This window comes from Siniperca chuatsi, linkage group LG1 (assembly GCF_020085105.1).
Source record: "Siniperca chuatsi isolate FFG_IHB_CAS linkage group LG1, ASM2008510v1, whole genome shotgun sequence".
Taxonomy (NCBI): Eukaryota; Metazoa; Chordata; class Actinopteri; order Centrarchiformes; family Sinipercidae; genus Siniperca; species Siniperca chuatsi.
Genome location: NC_058042.1, coordinates 36,803,361 through 36,824,765, shown reverse-complemented (window position 1 = coordinate 36,824,765; position 21,405 = coordinate 36,803,361). Strand labels below are relative to the sequence as shown.

The window sequence follows — 21,405 nt, the reverse complement described above, 5'->3', positions numbered from 1 at the left end:
CCACTGAGGCATTCATTCAAACAGACGAGCGGTTCATCAACCTTTGTCCGGTGCGGTGCAGGTTAGATGTGTTTGCAAAGTGAAAAGCTGAATGAAAAGACCCAGCAGCAGCAACAACAACCTTGGCCTCTGGCTGGCTCTCTGCAGCCAAAGTAAACAGCCGTCGAAGAACTTGCAGCACCATTTACGTATGTTTTTTTGATAAAAGGGGCCTTTTATCTAAAACCACCATTCATGCAGTCCTAACTGCCATTGTAGTTCAGGCTCCATGTTGCTGTCGGAGCGACCAGTGAACAGAAACAGCTTCACTTATAGTTATATAAAGAAACATATCAAATCATAATAGTACAAATTCCAGCAACAACTAAAAGTTAATAGTTTGCTGTTATAAAGACCATGGCCGGATTAGGGGCCCTGGGGCCCTGGGGCAGAAATGAGCTGCTGAGACGCTATATACCCCCCCACTGTGCACGATTCCTGTGCTGGAATATGTCCCAAGGTTTACTGTGTTGTAATTACATTTCAGGACTGCAACTAATGATTGACTGGTGATTATTTCCTCAGTTATTCTTATTTATTCAAGTTCCATTCAGTTTACAGTGATGTGTCACGGAACGCAGCACCCCCGCTGAAGCTTGAGCCAGAGAATACTGAGACGCGCTGCTTACACAATACCTAAACAAGCATCTTATTATCAAGATAGTAGCTGACTCATTTTCTGTTAATCGATTAATTGCTTAATCGACTGATTGCTTCACAAGTTGCTGTCATTTAGTAATATGCCCCATAGGTGAAATAATGAAGGTCTTAAAACTAACTTTTGACAGAGAGCCACTTGTCAATCTGGGGCCTCAAGAACGGGGCCCGTATCTATCCAACCTCTGTGTGTGTGAACTGAGCCTTTCAGTTGTAAGAGGAAGAATGTGTGATTACTTCTTTTAAAAGGTACTTTTTAGAATTCGACCTGTTTTCAGTGATATGTTATCCTGCAAAAAGAGGTGAATTTTTTTTTGTGTGTAGTATTTATTAACAACAATCTTATATATTTACGGTATATAAACATATACATAGGGATGAAACAAACCGGCTGAAATGGAAACAAAAAGAAATCTAAACTGGAGCAGGTGGAAAGTCTGCTGCTAGTAGATGATGCTGTGCAGATAATGAAGATGCATGGGAAGTCATATATATTCCCAAATAAAGTTACAATTTCTATCATTTATTTGCCACACGTGTACCCGGGTCTTTTTGGGGCCCTGGGTGCACTTCACGGCTTTGTTTGTTTGGTAATCCGGTCTTGACAAAGACAGTTTCCTCACAGGGATCAGTAAAGTCAGAATCTGTAGAACATGAACATGTTTACATGTGAACGTCTCCCATCGTTTCCAGCACACCTACAGCAGAGACGACTGCACCTTCAGAGAGCAGATCCTGCCGGACGGGTACAACATCTACGTCTCTGACAGACATGGAGCCCTGCTCAGTCTGGGAAACCACCGGCAGAGGCTGCAGGATCGAGACCGAGGCGTCCCAGCTCTGGCCCAGTTCCTCCCCAGGATCGGCGACCCGGATCAGGCCTCGTCCCCTGACCAGCCGGGACAGAGCGCGGCCCAAACAGAAGAACCCGTGGACACGATGGACTCGTTGGGAAGGCTCTCTCAGATCATTCACAGTCCCAGCTTCCACAAGAGATGAGACAGCAGCTCTGAGACAGCAGGAAATAGACGTGTCCCGGGCTCCTCCCTGCATGCTGCACGGCCGGGGACCGACTGCACACCCAGCCAGACTGCAAGCGCACTGCTTGCTGCGACATGCCAGCCCTGTCAGCCAGACATGACCGAACTGAACACGAGTGCAGTGTCCTACAGAGCGAACGGCACCTGTACTGAGTCTGAGTGTAGTGTTCCATCCTGGCTGTCAGTAACAGCCTTTACATCTTTACATTTACTGAACCAACACCCAGGGTGCGCTCGTTCTACCCCCCCCCCAAAAAAAAAAGCCTGTGGCACACAGGGAGGGGTGGTTTGTTTGGAATAAAGAGAGGGTGACATGACCAGTAACCATGTAGTAGATGAAGAGCAGCGCCCACAGAAACATGAAACGTTAGTCCCACTGTCTGATTGTAGGAAGTGCAGTGCCACATGAAGGAGCACCAAAAACGGGACTCTGCTTATTATGACTGTTGCCACCTTACACAAAGTGTTTCTGTTTAGAAGAGACAACAAGCGGGTCTCAGACAAGAATCTCAGGGTCTACAGAAGACCTGGCTGCCTGTAGCTGAGGATCAGGATGTAAGATTAGGATAGTAAGGTCAGATGACTACTTTTCTTCTTGCAGTAGTGTAGGTGTATTTATTTGGTTATTTAAATCTCCAGCAGTTTGAATGTGAATACCTATTATGCTTTACTGAATGCACCTCTGCATTTACTGTATGTGTTGATGTTTCCTGTTACATGTAAAGCAACTGTTTGCATTGTGTGATGTTTAATTTGATAGAAAATGTTCAAGATCATAATAAAGCTTCCAAGCAGGGTCACTGTGTGTTATTAAGATGAAAATACCTGTATAATTTAGAAAATAAATGTAGAATCTACATACATATTATACATTTTTTTTTGGTCATTTTCCAGCCTTTATTGCAGACAGTAAAGAGAGAGAGCGAGAGATGCAACAAAGGTCCGCAGCTGGATCCAAACCAGGGACGCTACAGTTCACGTTCACAGTCACGTTCCCCAACTCATTAATGTCAGGCCTAAACAAATCCTTATGCAGCATTCAGAACTTCATGTATCTTTGGTCAGGTACAATCATTTAAGGAAATGGCAAAGACAATCTGAGCTCAAAGGTCCGCTTACTAATGATTCGGAGCTTTCAACCCCATGTGCAGTAATTATTGTGACAATGGAAGTCTCCCTTAAAAGCCCACTGGCGACCCCTAGAGGCTGCAACACTAATTACACCCAAAATGCAGACATGACTGACAGAAGTACAGAGAAAATCAAGTAATAAATAAAATAAGAAGTGAAATAAAATTGACATACAACATGAAATAATCAGAATCAGAAATCCTTTATTGAGCCCCGAGGGGAAACTCTTTTGTTCCAGCAGCTCACTGTCAGTCAGTGCACACAGGAACAGAAGCACTGAGCAAAATATACACTATAATACAGGTCAGATAGATTAAGTACAAAGTGGATATAAGTATAAAAGCTAAAATAAGTGTGAGTACAAATGTATATTTGTGTAGATAATAGTTTGGCAACAAAATCATACGGTATTCTAACTATTCAATAACAGCTTTAGAATATGTGCAAATGATGCATCCTAACTACACGGAGCTGACATCGCCATCCTCACTCTCCACTGCTAGCATGCAAAAGGTTGTTGCCAAGTAGCATGAAATAACACCAGTTAGCTACCTGCTAGTTACCAGTTTTGCTGGTTTTGTTCATCAGGGCTTGGAAAGGAGTCTGCCAAACGTATACATGTTCATGTAAATCTATTTTATATTTAGAGAACTTTTACTAACCAAACTAGAATAACGCAGTTAAGATGCCTGATACACAATCAATCACAGGTTGAATGGTTTCTTTGGCCTGGAGATAAAAATTGTCCTGTAATGTCCGTCTGCTTATAACACAGCTTTCTTTATAAAGCTCCCTCTGTCCCTGAACATTACTGCACTGTACCGGACAGTGTTTTACTGACACTTCTGTTTTTATTCTGATTCTGGACGTCTCATATAGGTCAAATGTAAAAGCTTTCTACTAACTAACTAACAAAAAGCTACAGGGTGGTCACAACCTGATGCTTTACATGCAGATCTTTCTGAGAATAGAGATCACAGTGTTAAGTGGTAGATAGCTGCATTAAGATACAGCAATACATTTGTAATGTTTGAGTAGGCCTTTATTAAAAACTAAGCTAAACTAAAACATGGATTTGTAGCATGTGCAATACTTTATCAGGACCATGGCATGCCCCAGTCTGACGTGGCAGCCCGGTGCTGTCCACCAGTGTAGAGGCGGGGCAGAACCGCCAAGGGAAAGGGAGAAATGATTTTAATTAGAAGACAGATAAGAAAGTGTTCCCTAAACTTTGTGAAAAAGTCTTTCAGGATAGATTGAAATGTTTTATGTGCAACACTTTACCAAAAATAACATTTTAAACTGTTCTACAGTCTTGAATTTCAAAATGTCTATCAATGACTGTTCCTTAAAGCAGCTCTAATCACATTTTTTATAATAACCATAAATCAAATGACTATGTAAAAGGGGGGTCGCTCATAGTGATGAGTCCACAGAAAATTATCACCAAACTCTGCAGTTCCCTTCAGCTCTACAGAGCATTATATCCTCTTTCAGCTCATTGTTTTTACAGCCCACAACTTTACTGTTGTGGTTCACGGTTAGTGCTCTCATCTGTTTCCATCAGCAGCAGGCAGCTGGTTCCAGTGAAAAAGTTCTGATAAACCCACTGTACACTACCTGAACACGAGCTGCTCAGCAGCAAACAGCAGACAGACGCAGTCAGAGAGCAGCTGATGAACATAGCGGAGCATCTAGCTGCTAAAGAGCCAGATGTTTCCCTCAGCAGCTGCTGGAGACCAAACACAGTAATGGCAAGTAACCAAGTACGTTTCCTTAAGAATTGTACATTACTTAAGTATGTCCATTTTATGTTTCTTTATACTTCTACTCATTTAGGTACATAATAGGTTTCTAAAATACAAAACCTAACACGGCAGTGGCGGATGGCCGAGGTTTCTGTCTCTTAAAAGAAGTTTTTCCTTGGCACTGTCACCAAATGCTCTCTGTAAATAATATTATGAAGAGTACGGTCTAGACCTGCTCTATAGGAAAAGTGCAATGAGATAACTTCTGTTATGAATTGGCGCTATATAAATAAAATTTAATTGAACCCATTGTCAAAGATTAAACCAGTGTTTTCCAATCTTTTTGACTTGTGGCTTCAACAAAGAGTAGTAGTTGTGTCTCATTGTCATGTTTCAGATGTCTGAGTTGTTGTCAGTTCCACCAAAGACATTTCCCCTCTAAACTTCTCACATTCACATTCATTTCAATAAGTCTTGTGGCTGTAAATTATACAATATTTCGCAGTTCAAAAACTGAAAACAGATTTGTGTATTTGAACTTTTTCTTTTTTCCTCCCCCATTAATCATCTCACCACCCCTCTGGTTTACCTGGTGACCTTTTGGAGGGGCCCGACTCCTAGGTTGGGAACCACTGGACTAAACGAGCTAACTGTATATAAAGCAGTTAAAACTAGCTAACCGTATATAAAGCAGTTAAAACTAGCTAACCGTATATAAAGCAGTTAAAACGAGCTAACTGTATATAAAGCAGTTAAAACTAGCTAACTGTATATAAAGCAGTTAAAACTAGCTAACCGTATATAAAGCAGTTAAAACGAGCTAACTGTATATAAAGCGGTTAAAACTAGCTAACTGTATATAAAGCGGTTAAAACTAGCTAACCGTATATAAAGCGGTTAAAACGAGCTAACTGTATATAAAGCGGTTAAAACCAGCTAACTGTATATAAAGCAGTTAAAACTAGCTAACCGTATATAAAGCGGTTAAAACTAGCTAACCGTATATAAAGCGGTTAAAACTAGCTAACCGTATATAAAGCGGTTAAAACGAGCTAACTGTATATAAAGCGGTTAAAACGAGCTAACTGTATATAAAGCGGTTAAAACGAGCTAACTGTATATAAAGCAGTTAAAACTAGCTAACCGTATATAAAGCAGTTAAAACTAGCTAACCGTATATAAAGCAGTTAAAACGAGCTAACTGTATATAAAGCAGTTAAAACTAGCTAACTGTATATAAAGCAGTTAAAACTAGCTAACTGTATATAAAGCGGTTAAAACTAGCTAACTGTATATAAAGCGGTTAAAACTAGCTAACCGTATATAAAGCGGTTAAAACTAGCTAACCGTATATAAAGCAGTTAAAACTAGCTAACCGTATATAAAGCGGTTAAAACGAGCTAACTGTATATAAAGCGGTTAAAACGAGCTAACTGTATATAAAGCAGTTAAAACTAGCTAACCGTATATAAAACTAGCTCCACCTCGAGCAGCTACAGCAGTAAAATGCTGCTCTAACGTTGATGCATCAGTATTAACAATCTAATAATGTCAGACTCCCAGAACATTTTGACTAGACACAAAACAAACAAAAAAGGAAAAGAAATGTATTATTTGGATTTTTCATATTTTATTTAATTGTATTTTCTGAAAATGTTATTTCCCAACATGAGGGCCTAAATGCTGTTTCACAGCCTTCTCCTCACTGCCAGAATTTGCAAAAGTGAAAACTGGGACATGACGTCAAACACTCCTCATGTCAGGGCTTTCACTTTGAGAGAAAATTCTGATTTTATTTAAAGAAATACCTTGATCCACGTCTTTACCTGGGAAGGTTTCCAACTTCACACCTCCATTAACATGACTGCCATGTTGGTAAATAAATACATTTTTAGTTGAAGTCCGGCTACTTATGACTGACTAGATATCCCATGACCTGGATGACTCAGAACATTCACACAGTGAGCAAAGAGTGGTATAACACATTTTAAATTTATTCACAGAAATGGAGTCCAATCAGATCATTTTTCTAACAATTAAATAATCATCAAGTCATATTTAAAAAAATAGAAGAGCAGATAAAATAGTGTGATATCCCTTTTAAAAGTGCACAATCAATTTGGTAGCAAAAATACTTGGCAAAAGCTTGTGTGGCTAACAGGGACTGTCTGTTCCTATAGAAACCATCCATCAAATCATCTGACCCTTACACATTGCAATAAGCAGAAAGAATTAGTTTAAATAATGACTTCTTTATCTATAAACCAGTTTTCCCAGAGAACTGTAGAGAACGGGTTCTTGTACTCTAAAAGTCTGGTCCTTCTCCTCGTGTGTTCGCCTTAAAAATCTAAATAGAGATTATTACAAATTTAAAAACTAAAGGACAAACTGTAAATAGCTGCAGAGGTTTTACAGGTAAAAAATCTACCAGCATCTGTTCATCATCAAAATCTGTTGAAGTGTGTGTGTGTGTGTGTGTGTGTGTGTGTGTGTGTGTGTGTGTGAGAGTGAGAGAGAGAAGTTGAAATACTGCACATAGCAACCAAGCTGGAAAAAGAAAACTAGACTGATGTTGGGTGAGGAGTCCTAGATTCAGTAACAGCAGCTTTTACAATGAGCTACATGCTGTATGTCTCCAAATGTAGACCAACGTGACACAGTTAGCCAGCTCAGCCCGAGCCAGCTCAGGCTCAAATGATGTGGGTTTGATTTGAAATTGAATTTGAAAAAACAGTTTTCATCCAGATTAGCATTTTCCGATTGTTCTCTAGAATATTGCCATTCACAGTGGAAGACAAATGGAAAAGAAAGAAAAGGTATTCTCTTCCTTCTCTTTCTGTCGTCAAACAACAAAAGGAACATTTTGGCAAACAGCTACTGTAGGTTTGTCATCAGCAGGTTAAAGTTTGAACGTTTGTTCTGTTGTCTTTGCCTCTCATTATTTTGCATATGGTCTTGCCATTTACATCTTTCTGATTCTGTGAACGACCGACCCAGTATCACGCCAAAGCGTGTAACAGACCCATCCGTACTGCACTTTCTTACAAGCATGTGCTTTTTACGCCGAGGCGAGGCAAACCGTGACACTGACACAGTATCCTCTAGTGGACCGGCGGGTCTATTACACGCTTTGGCGTGATACTGGGATGGTATGACAAAGTGATGTGATGGTGGGTCATAAACTTGCTAACCAAGGCTAACAGCAGTATCTAGTCTACTGCATCAAGTTCCTCAGTCAAATCACTATTTTATACTGATACAGGTGTCTGACAACTGAAACCTTTGTCAAATTTATCATGTGATCAAATACATTCACATACAAGGAGGCCATCACGGAAAGACCGAGGCAACAGAAATTAGCGTCTTAACTCTGCTGGAACAGAGAATTACACAACCACAACCGTTACGCCTACGTCAGTCTTCTTGTCCACACTACAGCATGAGCCGCCACTGACAAATATCTTCACATTTTGTTGAGGACACAAAACAGTTGGGTTTTGCCTTTGTTAGCCAAGCAGGCAATGTTAATGCTAACATGAATCTGCTAACGAGTTTCAGCTAGATACTTGAGCCAGTGTGCAATTCAGGTGTGTTCACAGTACAGTGATGGTCAGCTGACCACACACACAATAGTTACTTACTAGACTGACTCTCTAAACACAGAATCAACACCAGCAATAAAGCACTTCACCCTCTAAAGGACCGTCACCACATCTATGGAGTTGTGTGTTGGGAGGACATCCACTCATGTTCTGCATAGACACCATTGGATTGTTAAATGATGGACATGAAATCATCAGTACAAAAGTTTAGCAACTGTGTTAAGAAAATATTTTTATAAAAAGTCAAAAGGTACAGGACTGTACATAAAAACTTAACGAGGTATGTCAACCATAACTCCGAACAAGTATTTCAGTAATGAACATCCAATAACTGAGCTTAAATTCTGTTGTGAGCTTAAGATTACAATCTGATAATACAATGAGCAGTTTCAATTTGTTCACTTTCAGATTCAGGGTCAATTTTGGATGAATTTGGCAACTGGTATGCAGCCATTGTTAAAGTTATTAATGACACCAGTGCATTTCGTGCTATGAAATGTCAAAATGCCTGCTGTTAAAAAGGTCTACTGCAACAATGACGCACTCTCAGGGGCGAATTCACAAAGAATGAACTGCGGCCGCAGACGGCACCATGAATTGCGCATCATTTGCAATCAAGGTCCGATTCACAGTCATGTGGAAAGAGATGTTTGATTTGAAAGAGAACTTAGATAATGTAACTATTCTAATTATCTAATACTCCCCCTGCTCTGTCATTCATTTATATCTGTGGGATGCGTCTCGTTTTCCTGTGACTCACTCCGAATGGAGTGATTGTTATTTATTAACTGTGTGCTCTGCCTCACGCCTCTCGGCGCATGTAGAGCTGCTCTCTGCTGGACTGTTACAGTGCGTAACCATCGTCTCACAGCAGCAGGTTTTATGTTGTTCTACAGTTTCATTCCCTCGTGGTGAATATCAGGTATTGTGCTGTCTCTGTGTGCATATGATGTACTGTGATGCGCTATTGCTTCTCCTGGCTACAATCACTGCTGCCACGATCACTGGAAAGTCTTATAAATGCACTTCACTTACCACCAACTCTCTGAAGACGCTAATAATTTCACTCTAACTGCGTGTAGCTGTTAGCGCTGGTGTTTGTGAATTTGACCTTGGTTTTCAATGAGGCTCATTTGCATAGAAAGCGACCAATTTTGCACCAAATGTATGCATATTATCTCATTTACATACTTGCAAATAGCACCGGAGCACCGAGACGCTATATGCCTGGCAGCGCAGTGAGGGGTGCAGTTCACCCTTTGTTTCTTTTTGTCGTATTTATGCAGGTTTAGCCGCCGCAAAAGCCCCACAATCCTTTTGTGAATTCGCCCCTCAATGTGCTACAGCTACCACGGTTTCTTAGAAAACTAAACTGAAATAATTAAAACTGGTGGCCATAATATAAACCATGGTATCGTTACAGTAGCCAGGACATGCCTGTATTTTCATGGTGAGGAACACTGAGGATATTGTTGAACAAAAACTTCTGAGTTGGAATTTATATACCTCTTAAACCAGCTCATCCTTCCACTTTGCAACTCTTTTGAATTCTGTTGAGGCAGCTAAGTAGAGGTCTTCCCATGTCTGACATTTTTTATCTGATCTGAAAAGGAAAACTGTGATTATCTGTTATCTACCTGAACCTGAGATTGTCCTGTCCATTAAAAGTGGTTCACATGGGTTTGCATCAAGATGGCACTTGCCTTTGTTACTTTATCCAGCTCTCAACAGTTGGGAAAACCATGACATTTTTTCTGTTGCAGAGACGCACGTGTCTAAAAAAGGTTAGCAAGAGCCAACATGGCTACCTCTTGGCCGAAATACAACATTATTAAAATTTCCAGCACAAGCTAACATAATGAAGCTACAGTACATTCACCTTAGTAATTTGTTGAATTCTGATTGGCTGACTTAGGATGCAGCATATGTTGTTGTTGTTGTTGTTGTTGTCGTCATCATCAGACTTTCAGGTCTTTTCTTGTCCTCTCAGGTCTAATCCAAATCTTGCTCAGACCCAAGACCTGGAGAAATTTAAGTTTGACCCGATGTGGGTTTTGGTTTGAAGACAGCTATATCCCATCTTCATAAACACCATCATCTGCTGACAGCCTCTGCTGCACAAGAGCTGAGAACCTCCAACATGGCTGCTGGAGTGTGTTTTGCAGCAGCTCGTGTAATTCCATGAAAGGTACCGAATAGTTGCTGGTGAAGGATGATGGAGATGCCTGGTGGACAGCCGGCTGTTCTTGGAACTGAGAAGAGAGGAGGTTTCCCCCATCTAAGTACAGTACTTGATCTCCTCTGGTTAATGAGATGGAGATTGAGGAGTGGTTGTAATTAATGTCCAGAAACTGTCTTTGTTAACAAGCTGCGTTAATCCAGGAGATGGGACTGCAGCCCTGGTTGTGAGGTCTGATGCTCTCAGCGTGTCTTCCTGTAGTAAACAATAGTTGCCACCAATACAACTGATGCTACTATTGCTACTGTTCTCCACCGAGAAAACCCACGGATCACCCCCTCCTACAAAGATCAAGGGAACAAGATTAAGAGCTTTGGATCCTACTGACTTGTCCATGCATAAGACCATAAAGCCTTAAACCAACATTTCTAATGAACATAGCACACGACTGACAGATCTTTATGGACAACGCATTACTCACCCAGCCTCCCTGCTGTACGAGCCAGGTGTAGAGCTGCTCTCTGATGACCTGGAGAACCCAGCTGACGACTCTTCTGATGTTCTCTAGATGGTTGCTGGTCAGTGCCTTTAACATGAAAACCAAAAGACCAGTCAGAACAACTCTGAGGTTGTCAGCTACTGAAGACAGATTTCTGTGTACAATGTAAGAATAACATCTTAGTGGCTGGGCAATATATCGAATTTATCCAACTAATTCAAATTTTTGTTTCTGCACAATGTGTAAAATGTCTACAACGTGAAAAATATTACAATAAAGAAAAGTTAGTTTTAGTCAACAAGTAACATCGACGACAGCTGCTACATTAGCTGTCTTGTAAACTGTGGCGTGAATAATTTCACTACTGTATATGTGCATCTGCCGCAGTTTACTGGACTGTCGTGACTCCAAGTGGCTAGCTGCTCCGGCTATCTCATAGTGAATTTAACGGTCGCATCTACAAGGGACAGACTGAAAGAAGACCGCACACTGATCTGCGGTCGCAGTCTGCGTTTGTCGACAAGCTATTATGGCTTGTTAGGAGAGCTGAAGCCACCAGGGTCGACTGAACAGCAGCGGTCTTCAGATCAGACTGATGTCAAGAAGCACAAACTGACTTTTCTTTTCTTCTTCTTTGCTCTATCTGTGCTGAAACTGATTATTAAAGTGGATTCTGAGCTCTATGTAGTTGAAGAATACTGAGTCTATAGCTGAGTGATAACGTGTATTTTTAAAATATGCATAGCAATGGCTTTGTTATTCTTGCTCAACAGTTTTGCATATGTTGACTTAAGTCTTTCTGTATTTTGCACGAAACCCCCCCCCAATGGATTTAAATCATTAACCCTATGAAGCCCACAAAGGGTCATGGTGGGAAAAAATAAAATTCTGAACTACTTTTGCGTTCCCTCGCAATATTTTTTGCATTCCCCCCGATCCATAGAACAGTTACGCTCCTTTTACACTGGACAAAAAACCCACTGACACCAGCTAACATCTGGCTTTTGTCTTCAGTGTGAAAGGGTGCAATCGGCATTCACTCCGAGTTTGTCACTAGATTTAGCAACTTTATTTCTAAAAAATGAGCATATGATGACATCAGAGGATTGTAAGCCTCTGATTGGCCAAATAAAACTAATTACTGACAGTTACCCCGCCCATTCAAAGTCTCCAGGCTGCAGAGATACCCTACTCTGCAGATCGGGCTCTGACACTGTTTACTAACCCCGTTTTTCGGTGCGTTCATGACGTCGAGGCAACACATCCGAAAACCCGGCAATGTGAAAGCAGTCAATCACCTGTTTTTAGCGGGTTTACCCATGTTTAAAAAACCCTGCATATACGCGCTCATTTTGGTGTAAAAGCGGTAGAAGTGTGTTGGTTCAGTCCGGTTATGACACACTGCCAGTTTAGGGAAACGCTGTGCAGATAACACAGAAAGGAGAGATGATGTGACACTTGTGGCTGCGACGCTATGGATATGGCTACGGTAGCTGTACTGTGGCTACTCTTTACTGCTCCTATTAACATAAGCCAAGAAAGCATCGATAAACTACATAATGCATAATATTATATCATAATACAACTCAGCCTTTCTCTGGATCAAAGGGAACGCACAATTTATTGCAAGGGAACGCACAAAACTTGCAGAAAAAACTAAATCGATTGCCCTGGTGACCTTTCAGAACACAGAACCCAACCTTGAAAAAAAATCAAGGCTTTATATTTTGTGGCACAAGGGTGAGATATTTTTCCAGGAAAGAAAAATCCAGGTATTATCATTCTAGAGATCTGTTCACATTTGAACTGCAGGGGTGACTCGTAGTGCTCATGTGAGGTGGCGGAGCACTGCAGCATGTTTTTCTGGTTGCGGGGAGCGGGGTACAAATGGTTGAACATTGCACATCACCAGTCGCACCAACCACTGGGTATCAGTATCTTAATACAAAACTGTACCCGAACAACTGCAGCCCTGTTGAGAAGCACTGCCCTGGGAGACATCCGGTTCTGTGTGTTACCTTGTCTATGAGTCTGTAGGCCAGATGGAAGAGAGCCACCACTCGACCCCAGTTGATGCCATCAGCAAAGATGCTCCTGGCCACCTTCATGAAGATGTCCTGAGCACAGTTGCCCTGAACCTGGTTGACCAGTCTGTCAGGAAGAAATGGACAGATTCAAATGTAACAATGTTTTGATTTGATTTAGTAGTGTAGTGTTCACAGTAGAGGCGTTGTGGTACACCGGTTTTAATATATACCATGTTGAAACATACCGACAGCAACAACACGGCCAGTAATGTCTATTTCCATCAGTACCAGAACTACCATAGTTTTTAGATGGCAAAGTGAACACAGCACAGTGCTCCAACCTTAGCTGTTTGATTTAGATTTGATGGTGTTTTACGTGTTTTTGATGTTAGTTCTGCTGCAGAGTCCAACAAAGTTGCAATGAAATCCAAGGCAAACATGGTCAAGGGATCTTTCTACTATATTTCCACTCAAATAGTAAGATTTCAGGAAAGTGTGATGAATTTTGTGATACTGTCATGTTACAGTTTACTATGATATTTTGGCCACAATAACTGTAGCATGAAAATTTGATACTGGCACATGCCTAATTCTCAAGTGACCCTGAAATCCATCTGGTCTGTCATGATGGAGGACAAATCAACTCCCTTATTTCTGTTCGTCGGAGCGAGGAGAGAGGAGGCTGCCCGGACGAGCCATGAACAAGGATACAAAGACCGTCCTTTGCAGAAGTCTTTCATCAGTCCGACATAATTCTGTCCGCGATGGATGCTGCAGCAGATCGAACTGCTCTGGTACTGTCATCCCAGTTTTATACCGGGACAAACAAGAGATTCAGCTCAGGTATAATCTCACTTTTTTCACCATTTAGTTTGAATTCCTGGATCTGTGGTGACTATAGGTCTGAGAAATAAAGGAAGCAAACCGGTGGATGGAAACACACTTAAAAATAGATCTGCCTTTCAGTGTTTTCAGTGAAGGCCATTCCTCAGTCAAGCAAACAAGAGTTTGTGTATTATTTAAAACTCTTTATCTTTACATCATTTGCAGTCAAAACTGTGACCAGACCAGTCAGAAGGTTTTTCATTCTGCTATCTGCCCACAACAGCTGTGTGTACACAATGAAAGAATTTTAGTGAAGTTACTATAGACTGACATTCAAGCACTGTGACCGTTGTTGACCAATGAAATCCTAGACAGCCAAGTGCACATGGATTAACCAGTAACCAATGGATCTGTTGACTGATGTGGTCCACCAATTGCTTTGTACATGGTGCACAGCTTACCGTTGGAACTCAGCGTTCCTGTTCAGCTCCTCTGCAATCTTGAGCAGCTGTTCCACCACCTCTTTAATTTGTGGATCCTGTTGTTCATTTGGCCTTCCTCCCAGATCCTCAGAGGAGACGTGTCGACCGGGCTCCTCTGTGTTTATACGTTCAATCACATACCTAGGACAGAGAAGACTGCTTGACCAAGGAAATATTTCTGTTGTGCATTACTAGCAGATTACAAGGCAAGCAGACACTGGGTAGAAAAAAAACTTCCAGTGTGATTATCACACAAAGATTAGATGAATCATACTTTTTAATAAAACTGCTCTGTGGTCAGTCAGAGACGTGTGCCAGGGAGGAAGACCAGTGCTTTTAGAAGGTAAAGTAATATAAGAGCTTATTTTAGTTTTCAAAAGTGGTTGCATTAGGGAATACTGTATATAGTTATAGTGAGTCCAACTTCAATGAAAACATGGATAACCAGGGAGTTGCATACATCTCAGTAGCCAGATAGCAACAGTAGCCAGCTAAGGGTCTTTTACAGTAACAAGACAAATCTTTCCAGGTGAGGTGATTTTACCAAATTAATAAACACAGCTTAAAAATGCTCAAAGCTCAGTGAATTTAAGTATATCAAGAAGAGCAGCCCTACTTCAACAAACCAAACATTAATCAGAGAGTGTGAACGTGTAGGGGAAATAACTGTAAATATATCATGAAATTAAACAATTCCACATTAAGAATAAAGATCAACAGTGTTTAGTTGCTGTGCTGCCCTCACTGTCACAGAGATGCATGTGACTGTATGCAGTTAAAATATTTGACATTTAAATAGTTTATCTGGTGATACTCTATATTCTATCCCATGGAAAGACCAAAACCAACACTGAATGTATCCTCCTACTCCTCCTGTTTGAGTAATGTTTGCTAAAATCTACAGTGCCCAGCTGTTGTAAATACTGGTAGTATGCTGGCAGTAAAAAAAGAAAGGATTAATGTTGGAGAGTAGCTGGAGACAGGACAAAATGATACAGGTACCATTATCAGCACCGTAGCAAACTATAACTAAGAAAATCTACAATATCAGAACTGATGATTTGTTTCTTCACAAAGCTGTGCTGACCTTATCTTGTCAAAGGATTATTTTGATTAGAAACAAATGAATTAAATGTATACAGCTGAAAATCTCAATTTAATGAGATAATAAACAGATACTCATTTGAAAAAGGTTCACTAATTTATTAATCGAACTATCATTAATTACAACATGACAGCCATTTCTATTTGTTATAGTGTACCGCACTCCTGGTCCTTATTCTGAATTTTTATCTGAATTTTCAGATTTTTTATCAAGTTTAGTCCTTAAAACAGACAAAGTAATTATTGTAGGTGATTTCAATATTCATGTGGACGTTGAAAATGATAGCCTTAGCACTGCGTTTATCTCATTATTAGATTCGGGTGTACATGAAGCCACTCACTGTTTTAACCACACCCTCGACCTTGTTCTGGTATATGGCATTGAAATTGAACATTTAATAGTCTTTCCACAGAATCCTTCTTTATCGAACCATTATTTAATAACTTTTGAACTGCTATTACTGGACTACACACCATTAGGCAAAAACTCTTACTCTAGATGTCGATCTGATATTGCTGTGGCTAAATTTAAGGAAGCGATCCCATCTGCATTTAATTCAATGTTATGTCTCAATACAACAGAGGACTCCTATGCAAATCGCAGACCCTCCCAAATTGACCATCTCGTTGATAGTGCTGCAGACTCACTGCGAACGACACTCGATTCTATCGCTCCTCTAAAATAGAAGATAATAAAACAAAGAAGGTTAGCTCCATGGTATAACCTCCAAACCTGCAAATTAAAGCAAACATCACGAAAACTTGAAAGGAAATGGCGCTCAAACAACCTGGAAGAATCTCGTTTAGTCTGGCAAGATAGTCTTAAAACATATAGGAAGGCCCTCCGTAATGCCAGAGCAGCTTACTACTCATCATTAATAGAGGAAAATAAAAACAACCCTGGGTTTCTTTTCAGCACTGTAGCCAGGCTGACAGAGAGTCATAGCTCTATTGAACCATGTATTCCTATAGCCCTCTGTAGTAAAGACTTCATGAACTTCTTTAATGATAAAATTTTAACTATTAGAGAAAAAATTCATCACGATTTATCTTTAAACATAATAAACTGTGTTTAGAAACTGTAATTAAACCGCTTCTTAAAAAGCCCACTCTTGATCCAGGGGTTTCAGCCAACTATAGACCTATATCTAACCTTTCCTTTCTCTCTAAGATCTTTGAGAAAGCAGTCACCAATCAGTTGTGTGACTTTCTAAATAACAATGGTTTATTTGAGGATTTTCAGTCAGGATTTAGAGTGCATCATAGCACAGAGACAGCACTGGTGAAAATTACAAATGACCTTTTAATTGCATCAGACAATGGACTTGTCTCTGTAATAGGATGTGATGGTCAATGGTGTCGAACGCAGCACTAAGATCTAACAAGACAAGTAGAGAGACTGGAACATGTAATTGGTATTAAAGGAACCGCACTAAGCTGGTTTAAATCCTATCTATCAGATCGATCTCAGTTTGTACATGTTTACGGTGAATCCTCTGTACGCCAAAATTAGTCATGGAGTTCCACAAGGTTCTGTGCTTGGACCGATTCTATTTACCTTATATATGCTTCCTCTTGGCAATATTATTAGGAAGCACTCCATAAACTTTCATTGTTATGTGGATGATACCCAATTATATCTATCGATCAAGCCAGATGAAACTAACCAGTTAGCTAAACTTCAAGCATGCCTTAAGGACATAAAGACCTGAATGACCTGCAACTTTCTGATGTTAATCTCTGACAAAACTGAAGTTACTGTACTTGGTCCCAAACACCTCCGAGACAAATTATCTAAAGATATAGTTACTCTAGATGGCATTGCTCTGGCCTCCAGCACCGCCGTAAGGAACCTCTGAGTTATCTTTGATCAGGATTTATCCTTTAACTCTCACAAGAAACAAACTTCAAGGACTGCCTTCTTTCACCTACATAACATTGCAAAAATCAGGCACATCCTGTCTCAAAATGATGCCGAAAAACTAGTGCAAGCATTTGTTACTTCTAGGTTGGACTATTGCAATTCCTTATTATCAGACTGCCCGAATAAGTCTCTTAAGACTCTCCAGTTGATCCAGAATGCTGCGGCATGTGTACTTACAAGAACTAGGAAAAGAGATCATATCTCTCCAATATTAGCTTCTCTGCACTGGCTCCCTGTAAAATCCAGAATAGAATTTAAAATCCTTCTCCTCACCTACAAAGCTCTTAATGGTCAGGCACCATCGTATCTTAAAAAGCTCATAATACCTTATTATCCGACTAGAACACTGCGCTTCCAGGATGCAGGGTTACTTGTGGTTCCTAGAATCTCCAAAAGTAGAATGGGAGCCAGAGCCTTCGCTTATCAAGCTCCTCTCCTGTGGAATCACATCCCAGTTTGGGTTCAGGAGGCAGATACCATCTCCACATTTAAGCGTAGGCTTAAGACTTTCCTCTTTGATAAAGCTTATAGTTAGGGCTGGCTCGGGTGAGTCCTGAACCATCCCTTAGTTATGCTGCTATAGGCCTAGACTGCTACAATTACTATTATTAGTCCTATTATTAGATTCATTTTGAGAGCTCATTTAGCTCTTTAAAATCTGAGATTACAGAGTTGAACTTGTTAAAGTAAATGTTCCTTATTTCACTGAATGTTATACATTCTTTTCTCTCTCTCTCTTAATTCAGTTGGGCTTTATTGGCATGGGAAACATTTTAACATTGTCAAAGCATGTTTGAAATAAAAACAGAAGAAATTTGATATTAAGATATATACAGATAAGTAAGTTAATAATAAAAACATTTGTAGGCTTGCAGTTAAAATATAAGTAAGTGAAAACTACATAAACACTGCAACATTTTCTTTTCATTTTTATGAATGTGTGTGTGTGTGTGTGTGTGTGTTTAGGTCATTCACTGTCCCTCAGGTCGTGGCATGTTGATACATATTGGGCAGCAGGATCTACCCTGTCTCCTTCTCCTAGGAGTATTTATAATTTTAAGAGATCATTTAGCTCTTTGAAATCTGAGATTACAGAGTAGAACTTAGTAAACGTTACTTATCTCATTGCATGTTGTACAATGTTCTCTCTCTCTTTCTCTCTCACCTTTTGAGAGAGAGAGACCGAGAGAGAGAGACAGCGAGAAAGTGATTCCAGTATGTTTTAAGAGTTTTAAGCATATTTTGATGATTATCGGAATAATATCGTGAATCGCAATTATTTTGGCCAGGTTTATCGTGACATGAAATTTTCATATTGTCCCATGCCTATTGCACAGTGACAATCCCTTCAGATCTTCAGAAGGTCATACATGCTTTTATATCATCTCAGTTAGATTATTGTAATTCATTGTTAACAATGTTTATTCCTCGTACAACCATGTAAAACATTTTGTAACTTTGTTTTGAAAAGCGACGTAGAAATAAGTTTATTTTTATTATTATTCTATCAAGTTAGTATGATGAGACTTACCCTCTAAGGACCACTGCTCCTTGCTCCAGGATGGGATCATCAATGACATCTGGAGCAATGAGAAGATTGAAGTAATTATGGGTATTAATCATTGGCACTGTACTGTTTGTTTAAATGTATAAGATGTCAGATTTCATAGGTTTATAGGTGACATTGCTCTCATTAATATGTAGGCTACCCTCTGTAATTAAACAATACGTTAATATAGTCGTTTATAGGTTGGTTGTTTCTAATTAAATGTAAACACTTCTTTCATTTTAGAATGAAGGCATTATCCTAGCCATCATCTGTGGTGATTTTTACATTTAATTTGTATCAAATGATATTGACTACTCTGACTTATTTTTTATAGATGATAAAAGAAGTCAATAGTGTTTTCCAAGTTGTCAGCATCACCCTCAAACACAAGAGTAAGCACCGAGGCTTTTAATAGGCTCATTTACTGAGCCAGCTGTTATAGGCTGTAACAGGCTATATTAACGCTGGGCTTGTTTTTGACGCTGCGGTTGCATATTTGTCTCACGAGAGTTGGCAACACTGAGACGGAGGTGGCTCTTGCGTTGGTCCGCCATTGTGTCTGCATCCAGGTCCCTCTCGCTATATCAGCTAATTCCGTCAGTCCCGTCTTTAACCCCATAATAAAGTTGTCATTGTTTGAGAATTACGTCTCATATTTGTTCATGAACAACAAATGTGTTAAAAAAAACTTGAGGGGCAGCTTCCACAGCCCCAGCCCCCCACTCTGACTGACACTGTCCTGACTGGGGCAACAAGCTGCCTGTTTTATTGCCTTGTTTAATCACCAGCCGCGAGGCCTGGTCGGCCCTTTACAGTTGTTTACAATGCTCAAGACAACACTGTGCTGATATTTTAGGCTTTTTAGGTTGACCACAAGACAGAGGAAGTTATTACCTACACAAAAAAAAAATCTCTTTAACCAGGCAACAGTGCAAACATCAGCAACACAATGCAGCTGACTTAGGTTAGCTAAAAGTTCAGGTCTGAAATAACGTACTCCTCAGCGACAGACGTGTCCAAGTCTGTCGCCCATCAGCAAGTGTTTCCCGGCCATAAGAATGGTGTCTCCCGTAGCGCCCCCCATCCGTGGTTGGGGTTAGGGCTTCGGCTAGGTTATGGTTAGTGGTGCAGAGATAAGTGGTTGAGGTTGGGGTGAGGTTGGGGTCAGGTTAAGCACCGAAAAGACGACTAGTTGGGGTTAGGTGCGGGTTAAGTAAGAGGAAACGCATATCGACGGGGTGACAGACTTCGACACTACTCCGTTCTCTCCAGTCTTGATAAGAAAATGTGACGGTACCCGGAACCTACAATTGAATTGGATTGTATTCACGGGAATTCAGCGAAGTTTTGTCTGTTTTAGTGAAAAAGGCCGCGTAGCTTGTATGTAAACCTGACATGGCTTCACATACCTTCCCCACCCATGGCGCCCTGGGGCTCCTGCTCTCCTTCTTGTGTGTCCTCTTCTCGGCTGTCAGCCATAGCTTCAAACCTTCTGTCAGCTCGGAGCGATGAGTGAGGAATTAGATGTTTGGTTCCAACATTTAGCGCTAGCTCGACCGAATAAAGTCACTACTCGGGACGAGTCCGCTCCGTGGAAAGTTTTCGCCTTCCAGAGGAACAAGGAAGTGACACGGAAGCGCACAGTAACCCCCGGTTGGCACGCCTCGTTTAGGCATCAAGCATGAAAGAAATCACACATAACAAACTGTCCAGATTAGCATACGCCGTCTCTGCTGTAGTCTAATCTGATTGAAGTAAGTGTTCTTGAACACAACACAGGGATGTAATGAAATCCGGGAACGGTGGCTCTCTGGGCGCATCATGGGCTCCGCTGTATGTCTGATGGGACGTTTTTGTTCCCAATGAAACTGTGTTGTTTAGTAGGCTACGTTTAAATCCAGTTGTTTTTCAGTTATAGGGTTCCTGACACGTCTTGGTTTATGTGTCTGTTCCCAGGGAGTAGCTTTGGTTTGAGGGGGTGGGGGGGTCGCAATGAAGTCAAACAAACACAAAACCAACACAAATATTTGTAACCCCAAATAAATTTTAGTTTCCTTTATAGATACCGGATACTTTCTGATAGATTGTATTAGCATCCTTATAACAAAGAGTAGCCGTAAATAGTAAAGCTGTGCTTTACTATCTTATTTCTGACTGGTGTTCTAGCGTCTTTAAAGGAGAACATAAACTGTAAATTCATTTCAGGCTGCATACTGCCCCAACAATCTCCAGCAATCAGGTAGGGCAGCCTGTATGTAGACTGAGAGGCGAGAGCCAGGGCAAAAAAAGTCTGCCAGCACAGGCTCAGCCTCTTGCTGCAGCTCATTGTTTTCAGTGCATTTGTTTTTCTTTACTGACAGCATTAAGGCCTTTGCAGCAGACATTCTCATCTTCTCACGCCGTACAACTTATACTCAAACTTTGAACAACTTTTGATCCCAAAGGTCTTTAGATTGCACTGCCCAATTTTGTCGAAGTCGATCGGATGAATTCTGTAGGAGGAGTTCGTTAAAGTACAGAGCCTGTAAATGGCAAAAAATGCCCTAAAATTGTACAGTAAATTCAAAATGGCTGACTTCCTGTTGGGTTTAGAGTATGG

The 21,405-nt window shown here is 40.6% G+C and overlaps 2 protein-coding genes across 2 annotated transcripts in view; one reads left to right on the top strand and one right to left on the bottom strand.

Annotated features, from left to right (window-relative positions):
• fgf19 (fibroblast growth factor 19) overlaps positions 1–2,558 on the top strand; it is a 5,020-nt gene extending 2,462 nt beyond the window's left edge. The window contains exon 3 of the mRNA XM_044196795.1: positions 1,390–2,558. Within this exon, the coding sequence (XP_044052730.1) occupies positions 1,390–1,695 (306 nt within the window). The 3' untranslated portion in view covers positions 1,696–2,558. The remainder of the gene's footprint in view (positions 1–1,389) is intronic.
• Positions 2,559–6,588: 4,030 nt separating this feature from the next.
• On the bottom strand, positions 6,589–20,570 carry zgc:153993 (uncharacterized protein LOC767645 homolog). Its single transcript, XM_044196785.1, has 6 exons — positions 20,216–20,570; positions 18,789–18,837; positions 14,209–14,370; positions 12,914–13,046; positions 10,878–10,982; positions 6,589–10,737 (listed from the first exon to the last, which is right to left on the bottom strand). The coding sequence occupies exons 1-6, from the start codon at positions 20,283–20,285 to the stop codon at positions 10,639–10,641; spliced, it is 618 nt and encodes a 205-aa protein (XP_044052720.1). The 5' UTR covers positions 20,286–20,570; the 3' UTR covers positions 6,589–10,638.
• Between the last annotated feature and the right edge of the window lie 835 nt (positions 20,571–21,405).

Bases quoted from the DNA above. Each gene is read 5' to 3' on its own strand.
- zgc:153993 (XM_044196785.1), bottom strand. From the start codon at position 20,285: ATGGCTGACAGCCGAGAAGAGGACACACAAGAAGGAGAGCAGGAGCCC. The intron at 13,047-14,208 runs GTAAGCTGTGCA...TCTTCCTGACAG, and splicing joins AGGAACGCTGAGTTCCAACG to ACTGGTCAACCAGGTTCAGG. The intron at 10,983-12,913 runs GTAACACACAGA...TTCATGTTAAAG, and splicing joins CCTACAGACTCATAGACAAG to GCACTGACCAGCAACCATCT.